This window comes from Sus scrofa, chromosome 7 (assembly GCF_054392235.1).
Source record: "Sus scrofa isolate SSC_HxYL_T2T_F1_AM1 chromosome 7, Sscrofa_HxYL_maternal_Yorkshire_Landrace_v2.0, whole genome shotgun sequence".
NCBI classification, from domain to species: domain Eukaryota; kingdom Metazoa; phylum Chordata; class Mammalia; order Artiodactyla; family Suidae; genus Sus; species Sus scrofa.
The window spans coordinates 28,355,705-28,382,277 of record NC_139389.1 but is presented as its reverse complement, the minus strand read 5'-3'; the positions used below and the strand labels follow the sequence as shown (position 1 = coordinate 28,382,277).

The 26,573-nt window shown below is 54.4% G+C and overlaps 3 protein-coding genes across 57 annotated transcripts in view; all 3 read left to right on the top strand.

Annotated features, from left to right (window-relative positions):
• The first annotated feature begins 2,148 nt into the window (after positions 1–2,148).
• Positions 2,149–4,439, top strand: FKBPL (FKBP prolyl isomerase like). Of its 3 annotated transcripts, none has more exons than XM_021098042.2 (2): positions 2,149–2,401; positions 3,292–4,439. In XM_021098042.2, the coding sequence occupies exon 2, from the start codon at positions 3,366–3,368 to the stop codon at positions 4,413–4,415; it is 1,050 nt and encodes a 349-aa protein (XP_020953701.1). In that variant the 5' UTR covers positions 2,149–2,401; positions 3,292–3,365; the 3' UTR covers positions 4,416–4,439.
• Positions 4,440–4,944: 505 nt separating this feature from the next.
• ATF6B (activating transcription factor 6 beta) lies at positions 4,945–23,084 on the top strand. 50 transcript variants are annotated; one of them, XR_014808859.1, is made up of 21 exons: positions 4,962–5,072; positions 5,450–5,529; positions 5,676–5,754; positions 5,996–6,087; positions 7,144–7,279; positions 10,308–10,393; positions 10,503–10,638; positions 10,721–10,852; positions 11,007–11,140; positions 11,749–11,934; positions 12,024–12,115; positions 12,546–12,716; positions 13,191–13,298; positions 13,478–13,559; positions 13,758–13,831; positions 14,047–14,158; positions 14,298–14,382; positions 17,617–17,740; positions 19,232–19,603; positions 20,084–20,246; positions 20,800–23,084. XR_014808859.1 is itself a non-coding variant. In XM_084965987.1 (19 exons), the coding sequence occupies exons 1-19, from the start codon at positions 4,991–4,993 to the stop codon at positions 21,044–21,046; spliced, it is 2,238 nt and encodes a 745-aa protein (XP_084822113.1). In that variant the 5' UTR covers positions 4,962–4,990; the 3' UTR covers positions 21,047–23,084.
• The window catches only part of TNXB (tenascin XB), a 59,572-nt gene continuing 53,803 nt past the window's right edge, over positions 20,805–26,573 (top strand). For 2 of the 4 annotated variants that reach the window (XM_084966770.1, XM_084966769.1), the window contains exons 1-2: positions 20,805–20,989; positions 26,060–26,449. In XM_084966770.1, coding sequence (XP_084822896.1) covers positions 26,068–26,449 — 382 coding nt within the window. In that variant the 5' untranslated portion in view covers positions 20,805–20,989; positions 26,060–26,067. 4 annotated transcript variants of the gene reach the window in all.

The window sequence follows — 26,573 nt, the reverse complement described above, 5'->3', positions numbered from 1 at the left end:
TTGAATCCCTGTCCTCTTGGATTCCAGTTGGGCTTGGTAACCGCTGAGCCATGGTAGGAACTCCTCCTATACTTTCATTTTTTTAAATTAATTAATTAATTAATTATGCCTTTTTGCCTTTTCTTGAGCCACTCCCACGGCATGTGGAGGTTCCCAGGCTAGGGGTCTAATTGGAGCTGTAGCCACCAGCCTACGCCAGAGCCACAGCAACACGAGATCCGAGCCGTGTCTGTGACCCACACCACAGCTCACAGCAACGCCAGATCCTTAACCCACTGAGCAAGGCCAGGGATCAAACCACAACCTCATTTGTTAACCACTGCACCAGGACAGGAACTCCTGTGCTTTCATTTTAATGGAACTTTTGCACTTCCACAGCATGTGTAAGTTCCCAGGCCAGGGATCAAACTGGTGCCTCCTTGGCTACCAGATCCTCTGCAGTTGGATCCTTAACGCACTGTGCCACAGTGGGAATGTCTACCTATGTTTATTTTATATATAGTTACAATAGTAACAAAGGGTCACTTAAAGAGACAAATTTGACCATTTAATTTAGTGTTTCTCAGTCTGGGGGTCTATTGGTGTGCTCTCAGAATTCGGTTCTAACTCATTCTTTATTTTTATTTTATTTTATTTTGCTTTTCAGGGCTGAACCTGCAGCATATGGAATTTCCTGGGCTAGGGGTCGAATCAGAGCTGCAGTCACAGTCACAGCAACTCAGATCCAAGCCATGTCTGCGACCTACACCACAGCCACAGCAACTCTGGATCCTTAACCAACTGAGCGAGGCCAGGGATCGAACCTACATCCTCATGGATACTAATCAGGCTTGTAACCCAGTGAGCCACAACGGGAATCCCAAAACTCATATTTTAGATGGCAGCAAAATGTCTCACCCTCAAGGGATATTCCCTGATCCCTCATTCCCTCTCATAGCATCTCACACTTATCCATACCACTGTAATTACTTCTCCCTGGCTAGACTGGTTCTGTCTCAAACATCTGTGTATCCTCAGTTCCCAGCATCCTGCCTCTGAAACAAAGCAGGTGCTCAATGATTTTTTTTTTTAAGGCTGCACCTGTGACATATGGAAGTTCCTAGGCTAGGAGTTGAATCAGAGCTGCAGTTGCAGGCCAATGCCACAGCCACAGCAACACCAGATCTGAGCTACAGCTGTGACCTACAGCTGCAGCTAGTGGTGATGCCAGATCTTTAACTCAGTGAGGCCAGAGATCCAACTTGCATTCTCAGTGAGACAATATTGGGTCCTTAACTCGCTGAACTAGGTTGGGAACTCCTCAACAAAATATTTGTTGAATGAATGAATAGAAGGCAATGAAACACAAAAGAAATAGAGGCAAGGTCCACAAACTGTGGAATGTATTGGAACTGAAATATATACACACTAAATAGTAAGAATACAGTACAGTAATTAAGAATACAGAACAGCAAGCAATACACGTAGCAGAGTACAGTTTCTTTTAATTGAGAGAAGCTATTCTTTGAAGGGTCATTGGAGTTGACCTCTCAGTTAAGGCACACATAATACAAATTAGCGACCCTTGTCCAGGGATAGGATGTAATCACATCTTTTGTGACTTATTCTAGACTTTCTGCCTTTGCCAGAAATCTCTGAAATAGAAAGGGGAAGAGGGAGGGAGAAAAGGTAGATTAATTTTCAATAAGAACATAAGGATTCCACGAATCGGAGTATTCAGCCTTAGTCACAGTGGACTAAGGTTACTCTGGCACAGAACCCAGAAATAAAACTTGAGGAAAAAAAGTCTAGGTTAGTGAGCTGAGGCTCAACACAAAACGAAAAGGACTGTTTTGGCACAAATCTGTAGCTAATGATGAAATTACCTCCCCTCCTGGCTGTCCTGGCATGGTTCTTATAGTCTGGGGCACAATGGTGGGGTGTTACAGAGCAGACTGGAGAGGGAGCCAAAATGAGGTACTGAGAGTGGGGTTCTCCTTTCCAGAACTGTGGTGGCCCAGCCTGTGCAGGGAGTTGGGCAAGCAAGGCTGAACCACAGAGGGACCAGCACCTTTCACTAGGAAGAGGAGGACCGGTTTTCCACTGACACTTCCAGTGGAGCAGGTTATACCAGTTATATATGTAAAATATAAGACAAACTAAAGGGGCACAGACCAAAGGGTGAAGAGAATGGGATGAAGTTATTCCAGAATCATGTTATTCAAAGTGGGGTGGGACCAAGAGCAGCAGCAACCAAGAGCCTGTTAGAAATGCAGAATTGCAGGCCCCATCTTAGACTTCCTAATTCAGAAGGCGCCATTTAACAAGTTCCTCAGAGGATGTGTATGCACATCGAAGTTTGAAAACCAAGATTTCTTGAGGAAGAAGACTTCTAAAGGCATTGATGAACAAGAGGGGAAAGGTAAGGCAAGCCTCAGGTAGTTCCCCAAGGGAATAGGACAGGCTGGGGAGAAATAGGGTTTATTTGGTAGCACCCTGGATTGAATGCGCGAAGGAGCAGACAGGTTGATTGGCTGGGAGCCTTGAGACTACCAATATGAATAGCACAGGTGGGCCTGAAGTCGCCATGCGGGCCCTCGTCGCTACCGCTATCATTCACCACCAGCTCCACCATTCCCCACCCTATCCTCATTCGCCCCAATCTCCCACTCCAGGCCTTCTCCAGACTTTAACTCTCAATAGCCAGGCTAGCTCGACCTCGCCCAGTTCAGTTCGATTTGGCCTAGTTCGGTTGCTAAGGCCTGGAGCTTCCCGGTTGCTGGGGGAGGGGAGGGAAATGATGTCACGTCCAGAAGGCGGGCTAACCAGACCTCTCCCTCCTCCCGATTGGTTGCCGGGAACTTGAGTAGATTCGCTTTCACGCGGGCTCCAGGGTTAGCCGTTAGTGTCTCTCCTCAGCTGTCCCCTGCTCCCCCTGACCGTCCTCTCCGCCCGAAGCAAAACTCTAATGACAGTGCTCAGTAGAGCTTAGCTTCGGAAGGAGAGGTGATTCGAATGGTCGGGCTACCGCCACCAGGAGAGGCACTTCGGCCGCCCAGGTACTTTTTGACTCGCTCGGGTTTCCGTAGTTGGGACAGTGGCCCAAGCCGCAGGGAATTGTGGAACTTATAGTTCGAATTAGTTCGGGGTTGGGAGGTAGGCTCGAATCCGACAGAGATTTTGAGGAGGGGGGAAAAAAAAAAGAGAGAACTTTAAGGACCGGAGGCCTGGATCCCAGAAGGACAGAAAAGAAGTCTAAATAAGATTCCTGCCAATAGCATTGTTTTGATTTTTTTTTTCTTTTTTAATCAGGTGCTGATCTGAATCTGATCCATACCTTTCTGACCAAAACTGTTTACCCACGGTGGAAGGGACTGGGTACCCAAATGGAGACGCCACCAGTCAGTCCACTGGGAGAGAAGAACATTTCTCAACCGCAACAACGATGGAAAAAGAACTCCCAGAAGATCCTTGATTCAACTACTCAGATTAGGCAGCAGCCCCAAGACCCTTCTACTGAACTTCTTGAGGGGAGAGTGAGCCCAGATCCAGCCGGCCAAATTCTAGAAAATCTTCAAGAAATTGAAAAGCTGGCCGTTGGACGTGAAGGAGATTCTGATAAATCTCATGGACCAGCCAGTGAGATGCCAGAGCCCCTTCAAGCTTCTGAACTCTGGTACTGCCCCGATGGGAGCTTTGTCAAAAAGATCCTAATCCATGGCCACGGCTTGGACAAACCCAAGCTGGGCTCCCGCTGCCGGGTACAGGTTTTGGGATTTCCTTTGGGGTCAGGGCTGCCAGAGGGCTGGACAGAGCTAACTATGGGGTTAGGCCCATGGAGGGAGGAAACTTGGGGAGAGCTTGTAGAGAAGTGCTTGGAGTCCATGTGTCAAGGTGAGGAGGCAGAACTTCAGCTCCCTGGGCGCTCTGGACCTCCTGTCAGGCTCAAACTGGCCTCCTTCACTCAAGGCCGGGACTCCTGGGAGCTAGAGCCCACCGAAAAGGAGGCCCTGGCCAGGGAAGAACGTGCACGGGGCACAGAATTATTTAGAGCTGGGAACCCTGAAGGGGCTGCCCGATGCTATGGACGGGCTCTTCGGCTGCTGCTGACTTTACCTCCACCTGGCTCTCCAGAACGAACTGTCCTTCATGCCAATCTGGCTGCCTGTCAGTTGCTGCTAGGGCAGCCCCATTTGGCAGCCCAGAGCTGTGACCGGGTGCTGGAGCGGGAGCCTGGCCATTTAAAGGCCTTGTACCGAAGGGGGGTTGCCCAGGCTGCTCTTGGGAACCTGGACAAAGCAACTGCTGACCTCAAGAAAGTGCTGGCAGTAGACCCCAAAAATCGGGCAGCCCAGGAGGAGCTGGGAAAGGTGATCATTCAGGGGAAGAAACAAGATGCAGGACTGGCTCAGGGACTGCGCAAGATGTTTGGCTAATTAAAAGTTAAACCTTAAAAGAGACAGGAACCTGTGAATTGTGGTCTATGTTGTGAGTTTTGGGGGGAGGGGCCAGTGGGAGGATTTCACCCACATACTTTTACCAGCTTTTGCCTTCCTAGGGAAGGTAGCAGTGGTCTTAGTATATGTACCTCTTTACCGTTTTACCATGAAAAAGCCTTATGGTCACGTGTGGTATATTTTGCGGGGCTTATCTATCTCCAAAGATGAACACAAGCTATCTAAACTTCTAAATTCAGTACTGTTTGGGGGAGACGGCGAACCTTCAAAACCCGCTACCTACGTTTCCTAGGCGCTTTCAGGCTGGGTCCGGCTTGGCGCACGCGCAAACTTCACTGCCTGGTATTGCGGAGGTGCTAGCCTCCGGGGCGCTCCTATTGGCCGGTCCTATACAGCCACCGCCTCTATTGTCTCACGTGCTCAATACCCAGGTCTCTTACTGGTTGGGAGAGCTTCCGGGGCGCTCCCCCACTTTTGAGGAGCCAGCCGATTAGTTGATGATGGGAGAGGCGGGCCTTGGGAACTGTCTCGTGGTTGGGGGGTGGGGGGGAAAGATGGCGGAGCTGATGCTCCTCAGCGAGATTGCGGACCCGACGCGTTTTTTCACCGACAACTTGCTGAGCCCGGAGGACTGGGGTGTGCGGAGTGAGGCCTCGGGGAGGGGAGGGGGCTGTGGCATATTGTGCCCCTGAGGCACGCAGGAGGAAGCGGAGGCCCAAAGAGGAAGGCTGGACAGATACGGAATCCATCATCCTGAGGAAGGCGGAACAGGGGGGCTGGTGGTGCTTTCGGGGAGATGCGGGAGTTGGGGCAGACCTCCCCTCCCTGCGGAAATATGGAGTTGTTCCGGGGTCGGGGAAGGAGGGGCTGGAGTTCTCTGGCTGGATCACTTTTCAAGTGGGCGGGCGGTGGATCTGGCCGCGCAGAGGCAGTGAGCGACGGGGCGAGGGCTGTGTGGGGTTCCGAACGCTGCGCTAGCGGACGACTCCGCTGACCCTCCGCCCCTCTTGCAGACAGCACCTTGTACGCCGGCCTGGATGAAGTGGCCGAGGAGCCGACGCAGCTTTTCCGTTGCCCGGAGGAAGATGTCCCGGTATCGCTCCCCGGGCCTTGGCCTTGACTCTTACCCTTGGTGGGTGGAAGTGGTCTCAGAACTGGGGCTTATGCCCAGGCCAGAGCTCATCCGGAGCCATCCCTTCAGCCTCACACTCCTGCCATCTAATACCCTCTCCTGTTCAGTTTGGCAGCAGCTCCCTGGACTTGGGGATGGATGTCAGCCCTCCCGAACCCCCCTGGGACCCTCTGCCTATCTTCCCAGGTAAGACACCCTTTGTGATTCCCTCATCCTTTCAGAAACCGTTATCTTCCCATTGTTTCCCAGCAACTATGCAGTTCCTCGTTTTCTCACACGAGTGCCCGTGTACTCCCCCCTTTTGATCTCTTATGTGTGCTCCTTCCTCCTCACCCCAGTGAGGGGCTCTTACCCCATGTCCTTGGGTACTTTTCAAACTTTTGTCAGGCTCTGCTTCCCGGTTATTTTCTTACTCTTTTCCCCCCAGATCTTCAGGTGAAGTCTGAGCCATCCTCCCCCTGCTCTTCCTCCTCCCTCAGCTCTGAAGCATCACATCTTTCCACAGAGCCCTCCAGCCAGGTGAGAGAGTCTTGTCCCTCCTACTTTCTGTGGCAGGGACTCTCCTCCCATCCCTTCACCTATAGATGCTGGTGGAATGATTTGTGTGTTATGAGTCCCGGTTGGGGGGGGGGTGCTTCTTTTGTGCATTTGCAATTTCTTTCATATCCTCATTTTCACATCACCACTCTGGTTGTCTAGAACTGAAGATGGAGTTTCTTTTTTTTTTTTTCTGTCTTTTGTCCTTTTTAGGGCCGCACCTGCAGCATATGGAGGTTCCCAGGCTAAGGGTCTAATTGGAACTGTAGCCGCCGGCCTACGTGAGAGCCACAGCAATGCCAGATCTGAGCGTGTCTGTGATCTACACCACAGCTCATGGCAACACCAGATCCTCAATCCACTGAGCGAGGCCGGGGATCGAACCTGCTACCTCATGGTTCCTAATCAGATTCGTTTCCACTGCGCCACAATAGGAACTCTGGAGTTTCTGATACACAGAAATAGGTGGCAGACATGGTGGGGCTGAGAAGAAAAGGATTGTTAACTCCTGAGTATTCTGGAACTGTTTTGCTTTTGCTTTTAGGGCTGCATGTGGGGCATATGGAAGTTCCCAGGCTAGAGGTTGAATCAGAGCTGCACCTGCCGGCCTACACCACAGCCACAGCAGCTCGGAATCTGAGCTGCATCTGTGACCTACACGGCAGCTTATGGCCACATCAGATCCTTAACCCACTGGGCAAGGCCAGGGATTGAACCCGCATCCTCATGGATACTAGTTGGGTTCATTACCACTGAGCCACAATAGGAACTCCTCTGGAACTGTTCTTGACGCAATTGTCCACTCTAAGGCAGTATTTGAAATATGAGACTTTGTCACCTCCCCCAAGAATAAAGTAGAAAGGGAGAACAAGGGGCCGGGGGCAGCTTAGGGAGAATGGTGAATACCATTCAAACCAGAATGTCAAGTAATGGGTGGCTTCTTAGCGCTAAAGCTCTTGTTCTTGCTCTTACCCTCAACGTGTCCTTTGTTTTCTTTCCTTGTTTCTGCCCCCCTGCTTCACCCTCACTCTTACCCAGGCTTCTGGTGTAGGGGAGGTGCTGGTTGTGAAGACAGAGTCCTTGGCGCCCCCACTCTGCCTTCTGGGAGATGATCCAACATCCCCTTTTGAAACCGTCCAGATCAATGTGGGCCCCACCTCTGATGATCCCTCAGGTAATGACAGCCTGTCATCCCCAGGCTTTAGCAAGGTAGCGTGTGTGTGTGTGTTTATGAGGAGGTGGAGGGTGGTCAGCAGGACAAGGAGGAAAGAATAGGGAGGACAGATGGCACATAACCAGGAGAGAGGCCAGGAGCAGGATGGAGAATTTTAGAAAATTGCAAAACCAGTGTTGAAAGAGAGGGATGATTTTTGATTCTTTTTTGTTTTGTTTTGTTTTGCTTTGCTTTTTAGGGCCACACCTATAGCATATGGAACTTCCCAGGCCAGGGCTTTGAATCAGAGCTGCAGCTCTACCCGCCTATGCCACAGCCACAGCCACGCCAGATTCGATCCATGTCTGCGACCTATACCACAGCTCACGCCTCAACCTTAACCCACTTCGAAAGGCCAGGGATGGAACCTGTGTCCTCATGGATTCTAGAAAATTTGTTACCATTGAGCCACAGGGGAACTCCCTTGTTTCTTTTCTTGTTCCTGGTAATCTGTTGTGAGATTTCACTTCCTGTTGGTTTTGCATTTTTCAAAAGGTTGTGGACATTTATATCTATGTTGCTTTTTCCCCTGGGGTTTTATTTTTTTATGATAAATTTCAAACATACGGAAAAGTTGGAACACACATACCCAATTTCTAGACTGTGCAAGTAACATCATTTGTGCTATTTTTAAAAGTGTTACTGAGTTTATCTACTCATACGTTTATTCATCACCTACATTTACTGAGCACCTGCTCCATGCCAGCTTCTGGACAGGGTGCTGGCAATGCAGAGATGAAGAACACAGAAGCACCGCACTGACTTAAAGAATCATGTAGTGTGTGGGCGGGGAGAAAGCCAAGTAAGGTGTGGTAATTCTAGGGTAGATGATTACAGGTTAATGAAATAAGACATCTCAGATGCTGAGATGAAGGCAGATGTGAGAAAGAATGAATGAGAGTGGAGGAGCTGCAGTGAACCTCTGGGTGTTGAAGAAAGGTAGGGGTCAAAGGGTGTGCTAGGCTTCTGGCTGGAGCAGCCCCCGGCGGGTGATGCTCCCTACGGCTGGATAGAGACTGCAGAAGCAGCAGCCCCCTGGTCTCAGGGAGCTTGATGAATTCAGTGTGTCGACTGTTGATTTCTTTTTTTGTCTTTTTAGGGCTGCATGCGCGGCACATGGAGGCTCCTAGGCTAGGGGTCCAATCGGAGGTGTAGCTGCCGGCCTACACCACAGCCACAGCAACTAGGGAACTGAATTGCATCTTTGGCCTACACTCCAGCTCACAGCAACACTGAATCCTTAACCCACTGGGTGAGGCCAGGGATCCAACCTGCATCCTCATGGATACTAGTTGGGTTCGTTACTGCCGAGCACGACGGGCGCTCCCTTGACTACTGACTTCAAAGTGACTTCTTGAGGGTTTTTGTTGAACGTCAACCAGAATTGGAAGGCAAGAGAGCCCCATGATGCAACCCATTCATGTTCCCTCCTGGGCCGCAGGGCAGGGAAGGATGGAGAGTGAGTTTGGAGAGATGAACAGCTTATATCCAGCACATGATTAAACGTTACAAAGAGGACAGACAAACTAAAGATAGAAAAGTCTATAAGAGTGAAAAGTCTATAAGAGTGAAACGTTACAAAGAGGACAGACAAACTAAAGATAGAAAAGTCTATAAGAGTGAAAAGGTTGTTGATGATTTTGCCAAGCATAATGTTTTTGGAGTCAGATTCTCCCCTATTATTTAGGTATGGATTGAGGGCCCATACTTTACCCATCACTTTAATAGATGTGAAGCCTAAGACATAGTCCTTGCTTTAGGAGAGTCTCATGAGGGTTATAATGAATGGCTAATAGTGCCAACGGTCGCCTCTGAAGGGGATCTGGGTGGCTGGTGGACAAGGAAGGGACGGAGATTCACCTTTTTTTTTTATTGAATTCTCCTTTGTTTCTTTGGGGTTTTGTGTTGTATGACTGTATTACCTACTCCTACATATATAAGTTGATTTGAAATTTTGAAATAGCAGGATTGCAGTCATATGATTAGGTGCCAAAATGCATGCTGTGGACCAAAGGTAGGAGTGGACAGTTGATCTGAGGGATGAACCTGGCCCTCAGATGGCTTCACCTACACAGAACAATCAACAGGCCTCAAGAGATTTCAGAGAGGCCGTGAAGGCTCAGATTTGGTGCCTAGAAGGCTGACGGAGTAGGAAGGGAATCTGTATGAAGGGACAAGCAGTGAGCCGTGTTTAAGGCCAGTTGAATTTGGGTGAACGGTGAGGCGTGAGAATGGAAGTGACCAGCAGGCAGCTTGGAAGTCAGGATCAGAGCACAGGGGAGCCGTCAAGGGGAGAGATGCAGACTCAGCATTTGTCGGCATGGAGATGTGTGATTGCACTGAGCCAGGCTGAGGTGGAAATCCAGGCAGACAGGAGTCTGGCTGGGTATGAATGCTGCCAGGTCCCCCTGCTTGGGCCTCCTCTGTGTGAATGGACAAGGTGTGGAGGCAGAGGGGGGAGGGCCGAAGTGCAAGGACAGCCCTGAGGGAACCTGAGCAGTGATGAAAAACCACGGGAGGAGAAAGGGAGACCTGGGTAAAGAGCCCAAGGAGAGGAGTTCCTGTCAGGGCTCAGTGGAAACAAATCCGACTAGCATCCATGAGGACACAGGTTCGATCCCTGGCCTCACTCAGTGGGTCAAGGATCTGGTATTGCCATGAGCTGTGGTGTAAGTGGCAGACATGGCTCGGATCCTCTGTTGCTGTGGCTGTGGTGTAGCCCGGCAGCTACAGCTCTGATTCAACCCGTAACCTGGGAACTTCCATATGCCGTGGGTATGGCCCTAAAAAGAAGAAGAAAAAAAGAGGTCATTGAGGAGAGTCAGATATTAGCAGCTCCCTGGGCTCACCTCCTCTGCACTGCCCTTCTGAGGCAGGATAGTTTTCCTTTTGGGTACAAAGAGAAGTGTCTCTCATTTCCCCCTCGTGGCCCGGTTCTCCTTCATGTATCCCTGGTACCCAGCTTTTGTGTCATGCTGCCGTCCTGCAGATGTCCAAATTAAGATAGAGCCTGTCTCTCCATCTTCCTCCATCAACTCGGAGGCGTCCGTGCTCTCAGCAGAGTCCCCCAACCAGGTGAGCAACCCCTTCCTTCTTCCTCCGGACTCTGAGAGGTGTGAGAATCTTCTTCAGCTCCTCCTCAGCACTCCTCCTGACTGCATGTCTTCTGGAATGCCCCACGCAGACCTTTATAGGGGAGGAAGTATTAGAAGTGAAGACAGAGTCCCCGTCCCCTCAAGGGTGTCTCCTGCGGGATGTCCCAGGCCCCGCACTTGGAGCTGTCCAGATCACCATGGGCCCGTCCTCCGATGGCTCCTCAGGTGAGGGGGCCTCCTGACTCCTGGGGTCCCTGGTAAGAGGCCTAGAGTCCTGACCTTCCTCCCTTCCTTTACCTTCCTTTAGGCAAAGCTCTGCCCACTCGGAAGCCACCGCTGCAACCCAAACCTGTGGTGATAACCACTGTCCCAATGCCACCCAGAGCTGTGCCTCCCAGCACCACTGTCCTTTTGCAGCCCCTTGTCCAGCCACCCCCAGGTACTGAAGGAGAGAAGGAGGCGGACTGGGTTGACCTTCTCAGGGTGCTCACAGCTGGTGAGACTCCCGATCCTTGGGTGCTCAGCTGTGAGTGTGGACACAGGCAGCCAGTGGACTGTCAGCTCTCTGAAATCCTTCTGTCCCCTTGCCCCAGTGTCCCCAGTTGTCCTCATCCAAGGTGCTATTCGAGTCCAGCCTGAGGGACCGACCCCCGCTGCTCCACGGCCTGAGAGGAAGAGCATTGTTCCGGCTCCTATGCCTGGGAACTCCTGCCCACCCGAGGTGGATGTAAGTGTTGGGAAGGGAGAAGCAGGGCCAGTGAAGGGAAGGGAAGAGAACTGTCATCGGAGAGAACTGTGGACTGAAAAAGGAGCACAAAGCGAGGAAGCAGGCCCATGAGACGATTCCGAAGGTCAGAGTGGACCCCTTTTAAATGTGAATATCGACTCTCTGTGGTTTTAGGATCCTTAGGTTTGCCATCACTGCCAATGGTGGTGGTCTTAGCACAGCAAAAGCAGGGGAGTCCTACTGTGGTACGGAAGAGGGGAGCTGCTTCCTAGGGGTAGACCGGGTCAGCTGTTCCTTAATGATAGCAGGCTTAAACTTGGGGTCCTAAAATGGAGAATTGAGAAGAAGGAAGGTCACTCATCAAGGAAAGGAGCTGCGGTTCCACCGAGAACGGGGATGGAGGAAGTTCCTCCTATAGTCTAACTTTGCTCGGCTCTAAGCCACAGGATTAGGGGTGGTTGAGAGACGGGCCCTTCCCTGCAGTGGTCTAGTGCAGGGGGAGACGCCCTTTCTGGCCTCGTGGGTGGGGGTTCGAAAGGCGGGCGGGTGGCCTCCTGGGGTCATGAGTCCTGGGGCTTCTTTCCCTCTCCAACCCTCTCTCATCCCAGGCCAAGCTGCTGAAGCGGCAGCAGCGAATGATCAAGAACCGGGAGTCAGCCTGCCAGTCCCGGAGGAAGAAGAAGGAGTATCTGCAGGGGCTGGAGGCGCGGCTGCAGGCCGTGCTGGCCGACAACCAGCAGCTCCGGCGGGAGAATGCTGCCCTCCGCCGGCGGCTGGAGGCTCTGCTGGCCGAGGTGGGACCTGCTGTCCTTGGGAGCCCAGCAGGAGCCCAAGCCTGGGGCTGACTCACCCTCACTGGCTTCCCTGTTTCTCTTCTCCGCAGAACAGCGAGCTCAGGTTGGGGTCTGGAAACAGGAAGGTGGTCTGCGTCATGGTCTTCCTTCTCTTCATCGCCTTCAACTTCGGGCCCGTCAGGTGAGAGCCTCCCTGCCCCCCCGGAACCTTCTGGATGGAGCCTGATTGCCTGCTTTGGCACAGTCCCTTTGATTCCACTTGCACACAGACAGCCCTGGTGTCCTTATCACTGATGGTGCGTCCAGCCTGGCCCTTGTTCTATCACTTCTTTCATACATGCTTATGTCCTCGAGTAGATGGTAGTGAGAAGATGGCTAAAAATGGTGACTTTGAAGCACCTACTGAATTCTGCACCCTAGGCAAATACATTGCTCTCCTCATGTTTTCTGGCGCTGTGGGTAGGGACCCTCTCCTCCCATCCTGCAGATGAAGAGGTGTAGTCTTATAGAACAGGTTGGGAGTAGGTGGATGTCTGCAGAGCCTTGACTCTGAACCAGCCCCTCAGTAAAGCTGGGATTCTTCTTTGTGCTCCGTCCTCCCCGGCCCGCAGCATCAGTGAGCCTCCGCCGGCACCCATCTCTCCTCGGACGAGCAGAGAAGAGCCTCGACCACGCAGACACTTGCTGGAGTTCTCAGCACAGGAGCCAGCCGAGCCCCCCCGGCGGCCCTCCCAGGGCCTGGAGGAGCCCCAGCCCAGCCCTGCAGGCCGGCCAAGTTTCAGGTGAGCAGAGGCCCCTCTTTTCATGTGTTAGTCTTTTTTTTTTTTTTTTTTTTTGTCTTTTTTTTTGTTGTTGTTGTTGTTGTTGCTATTTCTTGGGCCTCTCCCTCGGCATATGGAGGTTCCCAGGCTAGGGGTCGAATCGGAGCTGTAGCCACCGGCCTACGCCAGAGGCACAGCAACGCAGGATCCGAGCCGCATCTGCAACCTACACCACAGCTCACGGCAATGCCGGATCGTTAACCCACTGAGCAAGGGCAGGGATCGAATCCTCAACCTCATGGTTCCTAGTCGGATTCATTAACCACTGCGCCACGATGGGAACTCCAGAGGCCCCTCTTTTGGAGGTGCTGAGTGGGTCTCCCCAACCCTCAAGGTTAACTCTCCATTTTGTGGGGAGCCGGCATTGTTCTGCCACTGAAGATGGGGGCAGTGCCGGGCAGCCTTGGTCATCACCTCCTCCCTCCTTCACACCAGGAACCTGACAGCCTTCCCTGGGGCCGCCAAGGAGCTGCTGCTGAGAGACCTGGACCAGCTCTTCCTCTCCTCTGATTGCCGGCACTTCAACCGAACTGAGTCCTTGAGGTGTGGGGGAGTCACAACTGGGGTGTCTTCCCTGTTGTCCCGAGGCCCCTCCGCCAATGGCCTGGCTGTCCTCGCTGGCTGAGGCACTGGCTCTCTGGGCCCTGTCTCCTCTGTGCGTGGGCGAGGAGAGTGGGAGTCTTGGCCTGGCACGGAGGTGCCCCCCCCCTCTGCTTTCCCAGGCTTGCTGACGAGCTGAGTGGCTGGGTCCAGCGGCACCAGAGGGGCCGGCGGAAGATCCCCCAGAGGGCCCAGGAGAGGCAGGTAGGAGGCGGTGGCGCTGGTTCAGGGGAGCCCCCTGCAGACAAGGGCTGAATGTCCAGGGGATTTTGTGGGCCTCTCACTGTGGGGGTTTGGGGTGGTGGAAGGGTGGGTATGAGGTGGCGTCAGCTTCTAGGGGCCGTCTGTCTCTTTCCCTTTTCCCTTCACCCTCTTCAAATCCTTAGATACTTCTCCTTCCAGAAGTCTCAGCTACGGAAGAAGTCACCTCCAATTAAGGCAGCAGTCCCCACCCAATCCCCTGGGCCCCCAGAAAGGTGAGTCTTGGGGGGGGTGCTTATTGATTAAGTGCTAAAGAGCTCTACCCCCGAGGAACTGCTCTGTGCTTGTCATCACTGCCACCAATGGCATCATGCCTCCCTCCTCCCCTGGGGACCTCCTGTCTCTTTCTCTCCCATCCTTGTCCCCTCCCCCAGTGAGAACTGGGCCCTGGGCTTAGCTCCTTACGAATCCTGCCCCCTCACCCGCCCAGGGACACTGCGCGCCAACTGCAGCTGTATCGCCACCCAGACCGTTCACAGCCAGAGTTCCTGGATGCAATCGACCGACGGGAAGACACGCTTTACGTTGTTTCCTTCCGAAGGGTGAGTCTTTCCTCCTGGCCCCCTCCCACCGCCCCGGGTTCCCTGGCAGTCTGCCTGCAGGTTGGGGCTGTAGAGTAGGGCCGGGGAGCCTGTCCTTTCCTCTCCTCCACCCTCTGGTCCTGGCCCCTCTGTTTCTCAGGACCACCTGTTGCTCCCAGCCATCAGCCACAACAAGACCTCTCGGCCCAAGATGTCCCTGGTGATGCCTGCCATGGCCCCCAATGGTAATTCTTTCCCGGCCATGGGGTGGGGCCCTGACATTGAGGAGGGGAGAGTTCCAGTGGGGAGAGCCTGCTGAGTCAGCGTCAGCGTGGAAATGGGGAGAGGAGCGGGGTTCCAGAGAGAGGCCAGATGCTTGAGCAAGAAGGAGCCGGAAATGGGTGGAGAGAAAAAGAAAGCCCAGGAGAGGCAGGAGGGAGGGAGCTGAGGGTGCGGGTCCTCCCTAGGCGAAGGTGCGTGGGGTGCTGGGCGCAGAGGGCTGGGCTGGGAACCGTCTGGAGTCTTACTTCCTTTTGTTCTCTTAATGTCCTCTCCCCTGTGACCTCACACCCATCACTGCCATCTTCTTTTCCCGCTTCTTTTCCTTCTCCCCGCAACCACTCCATCCTTCCCCTCTCACTTACCTCCCGCTGGGCCCTGCCTCCTGCCATCGCCCTTTGCTCCCCTTCCTCTGCTCCTTTTCCAACCTCCCACCCCCCACCCCGTGCCTCCCGCTTCTCCTCTTCCGTAACCCTCCCCTCTCACAGAGACCCTGTCAGGCCGGGGGCCCCCGGGGGACTATGAGGAGATGATGCAGATCGAGTGTGAGGTCATGGACACCAGGGTGATCCACATCAAGACCTCCACAGTGCCCCCCTCGCTCCGAAAACAGCCAGCCTCAACCCCGGGCAATGCCACAGGTGGCCCCTTGCCAGCCTCTGCAGCCAGCCAGGCCAGCCAGGCCGCCCGTCAGCCCCTCTACCTCAATCACCCCTGACCTCTGACGCACACTGACTTAGACCCGGGGGCGGGGTGGGGGGACCAAGCGGAACCGTTTCGAATCTTCCTGATCCCCAGGCTTGGGGCAGGTGGTGAAGCAGAGACAGGGTATGGGGGCTGAGCACTTGTTTGGAGGGAGGAGAAGGTTGCCTCTCTCCTCACCCCTGTGTGCAATATAGGCCTCCTCTCATTGCTGTGAACCCCAGTCCCTGCCTCTTGGAGGGTGCTGAGTGCAGTTAGGTCTGGGGGGTGAGGGTGGGCTCCCGTACACTCTTTACTCTTGTTTCTGTTCGGGGGGTGGAGGCGGGGATTTAGTCCCCAGGCGGGACAAGGGCAGTTTTTTACACTTAGGAGCTAGTTCCCGGGAGTAATGGCGCAGTGGTGGAGGGGGTCAGGTGTATGTACGGGCGTACCTTCTTTTTTTATTTTTAAATAAACAGCTTGGAGGGAGTCGAAGGAATGAATGGTGGCTGCCTTCCTGGCTCATAACGGGGAGTGTGGGGCAAAGGGGCTTCTGTAGGGCCAGTGCCTCAGAGAACCAAGCGCTGGAGACATGGCTGGCTCTGGGGCAGGGTGGGCGCACGATCGCAGGCCTCGTGTCATCTCTTATCCCCACCCGGGCCACACAGGGGTGTCTGGCGTCCAGCGGGGGAGCGGGGAGGAGTGTCTCACGGCGTGGCAGCCTAGAGGACGAGGATCCTGGAATGTGTCTGGGTAAACAGGAAGGACAGGGGGCCCCACCCCTGCAGGGTGAGCAGCCTCCCTGGGTCCCTTGTGTTCTAGCAGGTTTTCCCCCTTTGCTTTCCAGGACCGAGCAGCTTGAACAAACAACAGAGCTGGGCCCAGGGGCTGTGAGCCCAGAAAGGAGGCACCACAGTGGAGAAGGGGGCAGTGTGTGGAGGGGAATGGGACACTGGGGAACCTCTTAGCCCTAAACTGGAGGGGATGGAGGCTCGAGAGTCCAGCTGAAAAAAAAAGGACAAGCGTGGGACTGTCAGAAAAGGCTGTGCTTTCTAAATGAGGAGGGAGAGGAACAGGACAGAGGGTGAGGGGCCAGGTCTTACTCAACCTGTGGGGATCCCCGTCAGCGGCTCCTGTCCAGCATCACCTTGGCCTGGCCCTGCAGGGGTGTCCTGGGTCAGCGGGAGGGTGCGGGCCAGGCCTGGGCTCCAAGCCCAGATGACTGGACAGGGGCCGCCTGGGCCATGAGCCCAGGCCTGAAGGAGGGGGGAAGAACCTCACGTGTCCAGCCAGGCTCCCCCCCCTCCCCGTTACTGTGTTTGGGATGAAAACAGACCAAGTAACTATGGCAACCTGGAACTAGGGCCCCCAGGAACTAGGCCTCTCCTCCCTCCAGAGGGCAGCCCTGGCTCCCCCGCCAGCACTTCCTGTCCCAGGGTCCCTCGAGCCTCATCCAACCTTATCCAGGCAGCCAGTGCAGGAGAACAAGGATTTTGGAGGCAGGGCACGTGGGTTGGCATCCCTGCTCCGCCTTCTGTTAGTGGGTGTCCTTGGTGGGTAACTTACACACAGTGAGCCTTAGATTCCTCATCTGTAAAGTGGGGGTACCGCTCCCTCTCTCCTGATGGGAGGTGAAAGGTGGTGTTCACAGTGCGGGGGCGGGGGGGGGGTCCACCGTGGAGACACATGCTCATCCCCTGCTCCTTTCTCTGCGTTTACGTCGTCCTGTCCTCTACTCCGCTTTTATCCCACCTGAGCCCATCACTCTTTCATTGTCCCATCGCTTCTTTTCCGGAAAGTGAAGTGCTCGTGTCTCAGACTGTGGGCCTCTGGGGTGGAGTGTGCCAGGGGCGGCTGGCACTGTGGTGTGATCTGGGGCCCAGCCTCTTGGCCAAGGGAGCGGGCGGTGGGAAGGGTCAGGGCAGGTGTGGGGAAGGGCGTGTCCACAGAAGGCAAAGGCTGGTCGGTCTGGGCTGCTGCCCTCCAGGACCATGTGGCTCTCTAGCCACAGCCCTGTGGTAGGCACACTGGTCCCTGGCCCTCCTGCACCGCCTGGTGGCCCCTTCCTGGCTCAGGCCCTCTTTATCTTTCTGTTCTGCTGCTTTCTTTCCTTAGCATCGGCCTTTTGTTCCCCTTATCGTCCCTGACTCTCTCTTCTTCTTGCCTTTGAACTTCTTTTTTGCCTCTCCTTGCACTCCACCCACCTCGGGTTGTCACCATCTCTTGTGGACCCTTGATTCTCTGTTCTCCTTTGTTTCCCGCTGTTTCTGACTTTCCCTTCCTCCCCCGCTGCCTCGCTCTCTGCTCCCTTTTTTTTTCTGGGTCTTCTCTCACCTCCACCAGCCTCCGAGCCTTCCCCTCGTCCCTGTCATGCCTCCCCCTCTCCATTGCCCTGGCCACTCTTCTGTCCACATTCCTCGTTCTCTTCCATGACTTCCCCCCCCCCACCTCGGCCCCCTCCTCCTCCCCCCCGGCCCCCCTTCTGCCCTCACCTCCCCGCTCCTCTGTGCTCTCCCCAGCTGCGGGGCCAGGACTGGAGAGCCCAACACGTTTGCCTCATCGTTCTGCTATGGCTTCTGGATGCAGCACATCTGGATTCCGGGGCCCAGATGTGTGGTTGCCACAGCGACCTCGGTCCCTCTGGTAAATACGGGCGCCCACCCGCCCCAGAGCAGAGAACAAAATAATTGTGTGACTTTCTTTTGTCACAAGATAGAAATGTCCTCCCTCCTCCCTTTTCCCCACACCCATGTCTCCAGGCAAAGGAAGTTTTAAGGGTCAGCACCCATCCATCTGTGGCTCTCTTGCCCCCGCTTCAGCCCCAGCCTCTCAGCTCTCCCCCATCTTTCGCCTCAGGCCCAGGCTTCTCTCTCCCCCGTGTTCCCCATCCTCCCCAGCTCCTGCCCCCCAATCGCAGTGATGGCGTGTTGACTCCCCTTATACTTGACAATTTCTTCCAGTTCTGTCTACATAATAACTGGATGCGGGAAGATGTTTCAGAAGTCCAGCTCACCCATCCATCCTTCTCAAACAGGCCCTTCCAGGAGCCCCTTCCTGTGTTTCTGCCCTGTCTCCAATCTTTCCAGGGCTGTTCTTGGGGGAGGGGAAGGAATACAGGCTTTGGAGTCAGAAAACCGGGGCCGAGACCCACCTTCACCCCCGCTAGCAAAGTCTCTGGGACAAGGCCCTTCACATCAACGAGCCTTCGTTTCCTTGGCACAAAGTGGGATTAACAAGACACTGCAGTGTAGGAAAGCGCTTTGTAAACGGAAGCCCAGTACAACTGTTTTCTATCTTCTCTCTGGGACTGCTTCTTTGGATCGAAGCCCCTGGCCTCACTTCGCTCCCTCTCTCTATCCTTCAGGCCCTTGCCCTTAATTGCCCTTACTCTTCTCCGGCTTCCTCAGCTTCCCCGGCTTCCCCTTTCCTTCTTTGCTGTACCTTTTATGCCTTATCCTCCTAAGGTTAGGACAGGAACTTGGAGGCTTATTCAAGGGTGGGGTGCAGAACCGCAGACACCAGGGCTGAGGATTCAGAAAACCACCAGAGCACGGGACCCCAGCCTTTCTGCCCATCACCCAGGACACTCCGGGGAAGGCAACCCAGCTTCGAGCATGGGCCTTCCCTGCCTTCACGCTGGGGCTCCCTGCCAGACACCCTGGCCTCATCCTTCTCTCCCAATCCTTGTATTGACAGGCATTTACAAGGCATCTGCTCAATGCAAGGCTTGGTGCTTTTCTGATAAAATGCAGACATATGCAGGACATGAGCTCCTCCAAGAGCCCGAAAGCCAGGGTGAAAATCAAATTTTAGATAAGAATTATCTCAGAACTTGGAATTATGTCTGTCAAGCCTCCAGTGGCTTCTTCAAACGCCTTGTAAGCTTGTAAATGTCTGGAATCCAGCATTCCCTCCTCTGGCTCGGGCATCCCGGCTCTCCCCAGAAGTGGCCTTCACAACACCCAGGGCCATCCTTCCAGCTCTTGCTTCTTTCCCTCCAGGGCCTATCAGAGAAAATCCGTTCTCTATGCAGTCTGCTCTCTCCGTGTAATGCTGTTTCGGACCCTCCGCCCTTTCATCGACCTTCCCCCAACCCCTGCCTGGAGATCTGAGGGAAGCTGTTACCTATTCCAGGCTCTGGGGGCTTCGCGCCAAAGCAGAGGAAGGAAGTCGAGCCCAGCTCCATCCAAGATGCTGACTTCATCCTCCACATTAAAGCCAGGAAAAAAACAGCCATACTCACAGACACACGGACACACACGGGGACACCCACGCGAGAGCCCATGCGAGCCTTTGTCCTCGGCCACCGGGAGGTCATGGGGCGTATGGCGCAGCCACATGCGGTACTGACCTGCCCTGGCCCAGGGACACCCCACACCCATGACTGGGATCTGACCCTGGTGCAGACACCTGTGCCCCAACCCAAGCGACAGAATCAGGCACATGCTGGCTCCTGAACGTCCCATTCACTCATGACCTGTGACCTGGCCAGTCTACACCTCAGTGGTGAGGATTGTGCCTGGGTGGCAAGAACTTTATCCTTGGCGTGAAACTTGTGGGTGTGTGTCGGGGGGTGTCTTGCTGCCCCTGCCCAGGGGTAAGGTTTTTCTCGTCTGGCAAAAGTCTCCTTTTCAGCCCCTCATCAGGGTAGCAGAGCACACGGGGCAATGAGGCCAGAGATAGAGCCCAGCAGCCTGATGGCAGTGTGTCTGCCACCCTGTCCTCAGGTGTCAGTCTTCCTGTCTCTCCTGAGATCAGAGCGACCTTCTCTAACTCTCTGCTCCCACCCCCCTGCACCACCCTTCCACGGTCCACAAGGTCACCCCCCTGCGTGCCCCCACCCCGTAGCTGCCCCTGCCTCCATCCCTAACCTTCCTCCTAACTTTGAGGCTTCCCTTCCACCTCCCCTGAACCCCAAATTCTTTCCCAAGTGTTCAGCCAAGCCTTTGTCCAGCAGTGCACAAACCTCAGCTGCCATTTCTCTAGGAATTTGCTGAGGTGGGAGAATGAAAAGGGGGCATTGATCCTGAGCTGAGAACCAAAGGTGGACTGAACAGTACAGCCAGCGAGAGACGGCACGGGAACGGGGCGGGCCGAGAGGATAGAAGAGACAGGGCAGGTGGAAGCAGTGGGGCCGGCAGGGGCACAGGTGAGGGGACAAGGAGTCCTGGAAAGGGGCCCATGTTGGAGAGGGATTTAGGCTTGGGAGGGGGCTTTCCTCCTGCCACCCCTTACCCCTGCCCTGCCCGGAGACAAGGTGTGGAGATGAAGGAGTGGGTGCTGGGCAGCAGACAGACAGCAAAGATCCAAGCTGGAGCAATGTGGCAACTGGGAGGGGGATGCGGGAGGGGGGCTGGCCGTGGGGAAGGGTGTTGGTGGAGAGGAGAAAACGGGTCGGAGAGCAGGCGTAACAGGTAGGGAAATGGTGGGGGTGAGAAAGAAATGGCATGAGGGATGGGGGGGTATCAAGTTGAGCAAAAAAATAGGGTGAGGAGGAAGAATAAAATGGTATAAGGAGAGGTCGTGGGAGGTCAGACTAGGGCTGGAGGGGGCGAGATGAGGGTGTCGTGGGACTCGGTGATCCCAGACAGGGAGGAGAGAAGGGGTGGCATGTGATGACGGCTGGGAGGGCCTGCCCTATCTCCGCTCCCCTCCCTGACCTCATGCTGGTCCTCCCCTTCTCCTCCCCCTGCTCGCTACAGGCTCCCTCCTCCTCCCTGTCGCTGCCCAGATCGACGGTCAGGTCGCAGCTTAGTGAGCCCCTGCTGCAGGGAACAAGCAAGGGGACATCCAGGGCTGCCAAGGGAAGCCCACCCACCCTGCCCTGAGCGCCCCCTTCCCAAGGTCGGGGGCAGAGCAGGTGCAGAGGCATTGTGGCCGCTGGTTACCCAGGTAAGGAACTGCTCTCAGGAGATGGAGGGAAAGGCAGGGAGATGTGGGGACTTCTAGCCCCACATCCCAGGTGAAGGTTGGCAGGAGAGCCTCCCAGAGCAAGGACTTTTGCGTTGGGGCAGAGGGAATAGGACCACGCACTGGGGACTGGAGTCCCTGTGGACGGTGCGTCTGGGAGGATGGGTGCTTGGAGTGGAGGAGTGGATGCTGGGGTTTGGACAGGACCCTGTGCTGGCACCAAGGTGGAGGTGGTGGTCGGTAAGGTAAGGTGGGACTCTGGGCTCTGGAGGTGCCAGGGCTGGGAGAAACCAGGGGCCAGCTGAACCTCAGGAGGAAAATGCTGGTGGAACCCCAAGTTCTCCGGCTGGAGCGGCTGAGCCAGAACTCCAGCTTCTTTGCGCGTCCAGATGGGGACTCTCTGGTGGCAGCACATGCGCTTCTAGGCTGGAGGAGGGTCTGGGGGTCTTGAGCCCTTAGGAAATGCTGAAGCAGAGCAGGATCAGGACTCCCAGGTCTGGGAAGGGCACAGAGCCTGTAGAGAGAATCCTAAAACTTGTTCTTGGCGGAAAGCTTCGCACCCATGACTCACGGTTCAGCGAGGCCGAGATGACTGAGAGGTGCCTCCAGGGGCACAGGGGCTCCGTCTTTGCTCGTCCCCCTTCCAGGCTCTCCCTGCTCCTGTCCGTCTAAACCTCCCCCCCTCCACGTGACACACCCTGGGTGGGACGGGCGGGACCCTTATCTCGCCTGGAAAGAATTTAATGGCTTGGAAACAACTGGAAGTGGAACTGAGAGGAACTACTGGGAAGCAACTCGGAAACACGGAAACATCACAGCTGCTGGCCGTCCGCTTCCAATCCCCACCCACTTCCCAGAGCCTCAGCCCCCTCCCTTCTTTCCCTGACCCGGCATCCAAATCCCCAGGGACCCCGCACCTCGGTTCCTCAAAATTCCTTTCCCCCTCAGTCCTGGTCACTCCATGCAGGACCAGAACCTGCCTTCCTGTCCCTCACTGCCCCTGCCTCTGGACTCCTTCCCCGGGGGTCTGGAAATTCTTCCTTTTAATTTCCTTATCTCTCTCGGGTCCATTAGCTTCCCAGAATACAGGGCATCTCAATTCTCCAACTCCCTCGCTCCCGGTGCCTCCTTGTCACCTGGTTACACCCCAATATCTGGAACCCACCATCACCTCCGTCCTTCATCTCACGGTCCTGGAACTCTTTTACCTTCACTTCTCCTGTAGCATAAGGGGCAGAGGGGAGCATGGGGGTGGGCCCCCAACCCTCCCACCTTTGGGACATCCCTCGTGGAAGCCAGCCCCTTCCCCCACCTCTTGGGACCTAGAGTCCCTGATGAGCAAAGTGTCAAAATTGGCCACTGCATGAATACCCGGCAGTCTGAGTCACAGCTTGGGAAGGTGCCCCTATCCCTGCCAGCCCTCCAACTGTGGGGAGGATGCCCAGTGCATGAGGCCACATCTCCCCTCCTTCCCCCCACTGCAGAAAGCACCCCAGATGCGGCAGTAGGGGGGATGATGAGCCGAAAACACAGGGGACACCTCCGTTTTCCGCTTTCCTGGTGCTGACAGAAGTGTGGAATTCTTCCAAGAATTGAGAGTTGGGATTGTGGGGATAGTAGAGACTGGGCAGGAGAGGGGACTGGGGAAGGAGGCTCGGGGGTGTGTGGCCTATGGGGGCCATGCCTCTCCTTTCAGACCAGTTTACCACTTTCCTGCTTTTCTTCTTGCCACAGAGGCAACCCCCATTACCCCCCACCATGTGGGGAAAGATGCAGGATCCTGTTGTGGAGAGGGGGGTACTGGACAGCTCCCAAAGGCCTCCAGGGGTGTGGGGCACCCTGTATCTATCCTCTGTTCCCCACTGGAGAAGGGCCTCCTGTGTGGTTCCCCAGCTAAGGTCTTTGACTCACACAGCTTTTTTAGGCATCACCCACCAACTGGGTGTGGAAGAACCATGAAGAGAAGATTGTGTATGTGTGTGTGTGCGGGTGCACACGCGCGCCCATGCCCAAACTCAAATATGTGAGCCTGCAAAGATGCAGGCTTCTTTGAATAAACAAGGGCACACATATACGAGAAGTGTGTTCACATGTGCGTTTGTGGATGAGCACACACGAGTGTATCTGTATGGGTACGTATATCTGTGTGTGCCAGCACGGGGTGGTGTGCATGGCCTTAGACACGGGTCAGCAGGATCTGAAGGTGGGTCTGAGCCCACCTCACTCCCAACTGAGAGAAGGGCTGAGGGGCCCCGGGAAGGGCAGCTCTCTGCCTGCCAGGCCTCTCGGTCTGGCTTCGCGACTCGGCATGGCAAGGCTCTGTCCCCGTTGGCCAGCTCCCCTTTCATCTCTCGTGGGATCGTGGCGGGGGTGGGGCACGAAAACTCATTTTTCTCAGACCCAGAGGAGAATTTTAGAGTATGTTAAGGATCTAGCATTGGCACTGCCGCGTTTCCATCACTCCCCCTCCCCCCTCCACACTCCTCTGTTACCATGCCCCTCCCACTTCACCCCAAGCGCCCCACTACCTTTCCTCACCAACCTTTGCCTCCCACTTCTTGCCTCAGTGAATTCCACCAACAAATGCAACTGAGTAACCAGCACCCAGCTTAAGAAGCAGGGTGTTCTTAGCACCCCAGAAGTCCCCCACCATGCCCCTTCTGGTCACTACTCCCCCAAGAGTAGTGACCAAAGTAGTGATTCTTCTGACTTGCAGCACTACCGATTAACCACTAATATTGTGGTTATCCATCGATTAACCACTAGACTCAAACTTTATATAATATAGAATGTTACAGTATGTTCTTTTTTGTGTCTGACTTCTTTTGCTTCACCCCATATTAGTGAGACCCTGCTGTAGCTTGTTCTCATTGTTTTATTTTTTATTCCACTGAGTGAACAAATCACACTTCATGTAATCTATTCTACCGGTGTGAGACATTTGGCTGGGTCCCAGTTTGAGGCTGTTATGAGCAGTAGTGCTGTGGGAGGTATATTTCTCAGAGTGGAATTGCCAAGTCATAGGGTTTGCATTATGGCTCTAGTAGGTTTAATAGATTGTGCCAAATGGTTTTCCAACGTGCTTGTACCATGCAGCCCTGCCAGGATCCACACCTGGCCTGCTCCCTGCTCGGCAGCTGCCCCAGCTGCTGTTTCTAACCAACTTTCAGTCCCAGACACTGTCCGTGGTCCTAGCCCTGACCTTGGTCCTGTCCTTGGTTCCAGCCTTGATATTACTCCCAGGCTTAAGTTGAACTATGTAAATTGGCTAAATATCTATATAGTCCCTAAATATCTATTGAGCACCAGTGTGCCAGATGCAAGGATACAGCAGCCAAGAAACAAACAGGTGCTATGCCTGCCCCCAGTCTAGCAGGCAAGGTTGAGTGTGGGTGGGCAAGAAAGTAGTAAAATAATCCCACGACTAAATATATGATTATAAATGGTTATAAATACTACAAATGAGAGTTGCATGATACTGTGATATCATACGCTAGGGAGAACCTGACCTGGGCAGGAAAGGTTTCCCAAGGAAGTGATATGGGGCTGAGACCTGAAGGATGAGGAAGTCAAGAGAAAAAGGCAGAACATTCCACATAGGGGGAATGACAGATAGGAAGGTCTGGGGCTGGGAAGCGTGTGAGGGATCTCAGGCCAGTGGGACGCCGTGGAGAGAGGGAGAGAAGTGTTACAGGAGAAAAGTGCTGAGAGGTCAGCAGGAGCCAGATGATGCAGGGCTGTCAGTGTTGAAGAGAACTTGGGGGACACTAAAGAGTTTTTAGGGGGAGAGGGACATCCCAGTTGCATTTGCAAGATTATAAGGGGCAAGAATGGAAGCAGAGGGACCAGCTAGGAGGCAATTGCAGTTGTCTAGCAAAAGGCAGATGGTAGCTTGAACTATAAGGCTGCTCAGAGGGAGAGATGTAAGCAAATTAGAGACGTTTATGACAATATGGGTCAATGTGATGAACTATGGTGGTGTCGGATGGGCTGTTGGGCTGCTGACTTGTAGGGCTGGATGACTGACAAGGCTATGAGATGCAGCAGAGAACACTCAGGGGATGGGGTACAGGAAGGTTGATGGTGAGTTCAGTCTTAGTTGAATTTGAGGTGCCTAGGAGGGGATGTCAAATGGGAGGCTGGATATATTGCTTGGAGTTCAGAGAAAAGAGTTTGTGGAGTTCCCGTCGTGGCTCAGTGGTGAACGAATCCGACTAGGAACCATGAGGTTGCGGGTTCCATCCCTGGCCTAGCTCAGTGGGTGAAGGATCTGGCGTTGCCATGAACTGTGGTGTAGGTTGCAGACGCAGCTTGGATCCCGAGTTGCTGTGGCTCTGGTGTAGGCCAGCGTCTACAGCTCCGATTCGACCCCTAGCCTGGGAACCTCCATATGCCACGGGAACGGCCCCAGAAATTGCAAAAAGACAAAAAACAAAAAACAAAAAAAGAGGAAAGAGTTTGTACATTGGGATGCAGTTTGGAAATTAAAGTCATGGATCTGGATGGAGGTACCTAGATGGATACCCGCAGCAGTAAATGTCAGCTGACTGTGCATTGCAGTCACCTGGACCCTATTCTCTTCTGTCTATCCTTGCACAGTTACAATGAAAACAGGAGGTTTGGGGGCTCATGTAACAGTGGATGGGGGAGTTCCCATTATGGCTCATTGGGTTAAGGACCTGACATCGTCTCTGTAAGGACATGAGCTCAATTCCTGGCCTCACTCAGTGGGTTAAGTATTGGGCATTGCCACAACCTGCAGATGCCGTGGCTGTGGCGTACGCCTGCAGCTGCAGCTGCAGCTGCAGCTCCAGTTCGACCCCCGGCTCGGGAACTTCCATATGCTGAGACCAAATCTGCCCAAGGAGGGCATCCATTAAGGTTGGGCTGAATGTGGATTTTTCATACATGTGAGTCAGGTAGATTAGTTGTGAGTGGTGGGACTACTGGCGTGTGTGTGTGTGTGTGTGTGTGTGTGTTGGGAAAAGGGGGAGGGGCATCTTGTCTCCTTCTCTGTGAAGCTGCTCTAACACGAGTCCTCTCTCTCTGCAGCCTCCTGAATGATGCCAGCTCAATCTTCCCTCACCTCCAACCTGGCCCTCCTGGTACTGCTGGGCACGGTCAGAGCAGGCCCTTTCTCTCCACGGTCCAATGTGACGCTCCCAGCCCCACGGCCCCCTCCCCAGCCAGGAGGGGGAAGCCCTTCTTCTCAGCTTTATGAGCACACGGTGGCAGGAGGGGAGAAGCAGGTGGTGTTCACCCACCGCATTAACCTGCCCCCTTCAGCTGGCTGTGGCTGTCCGCCAGGCACTGAGCCCCCTGTCCCTGCTTCAGAAGTACAGGCCCTGAGAGTCCGGCTGGAGATCCTGGAGGAGCTGGTGAAGGGGCTCAAGGAACAGTGCACTGGGGGCTGTTGCACTGCGGCTGCGCAGGCCGGCACAGGTGAGCAAAAGAGCACAGGAAGGGGCACAGAAGGGGAGGAAGGTGGGGAAGTGGCTTAGGATTGGGGGGCATCGCCAGTCTACAAAAGGCCTTGGAGTGAATTAGAAAAAGGCAGCCTTGGAGT

Coding starts and splice junctions, on each gene's coding strand:
- ATF6B (XM_084965978.1), top strand. CDS start 4,991: ATGGCGGAGCTGATGCTCCTCAGCGAGATTGCGGACCCGACGCGTTTT. Junction 10,639..10,720: donor GTCCTCCGATGGCTCCTCAG/GTGAGGGGGCCT, acceptor ACCTTCCTTTAG/GCAAAGCTCTGCCCACTCGG. Junction 11,141..11,748: donor CCTGCCCACCCGAGGTGGAT/GTAAGTGTTGGG, acceptor CTCTCATCCCAG/GCCAAGCTGCTGAAGCGGCA.
- FKBPL (XM_021098042.2), top strand. CDS start 3,366: ATGGAGACGCCACCAGTCAGTCCACTGGGAGAGAAGAACATTTCTCAA.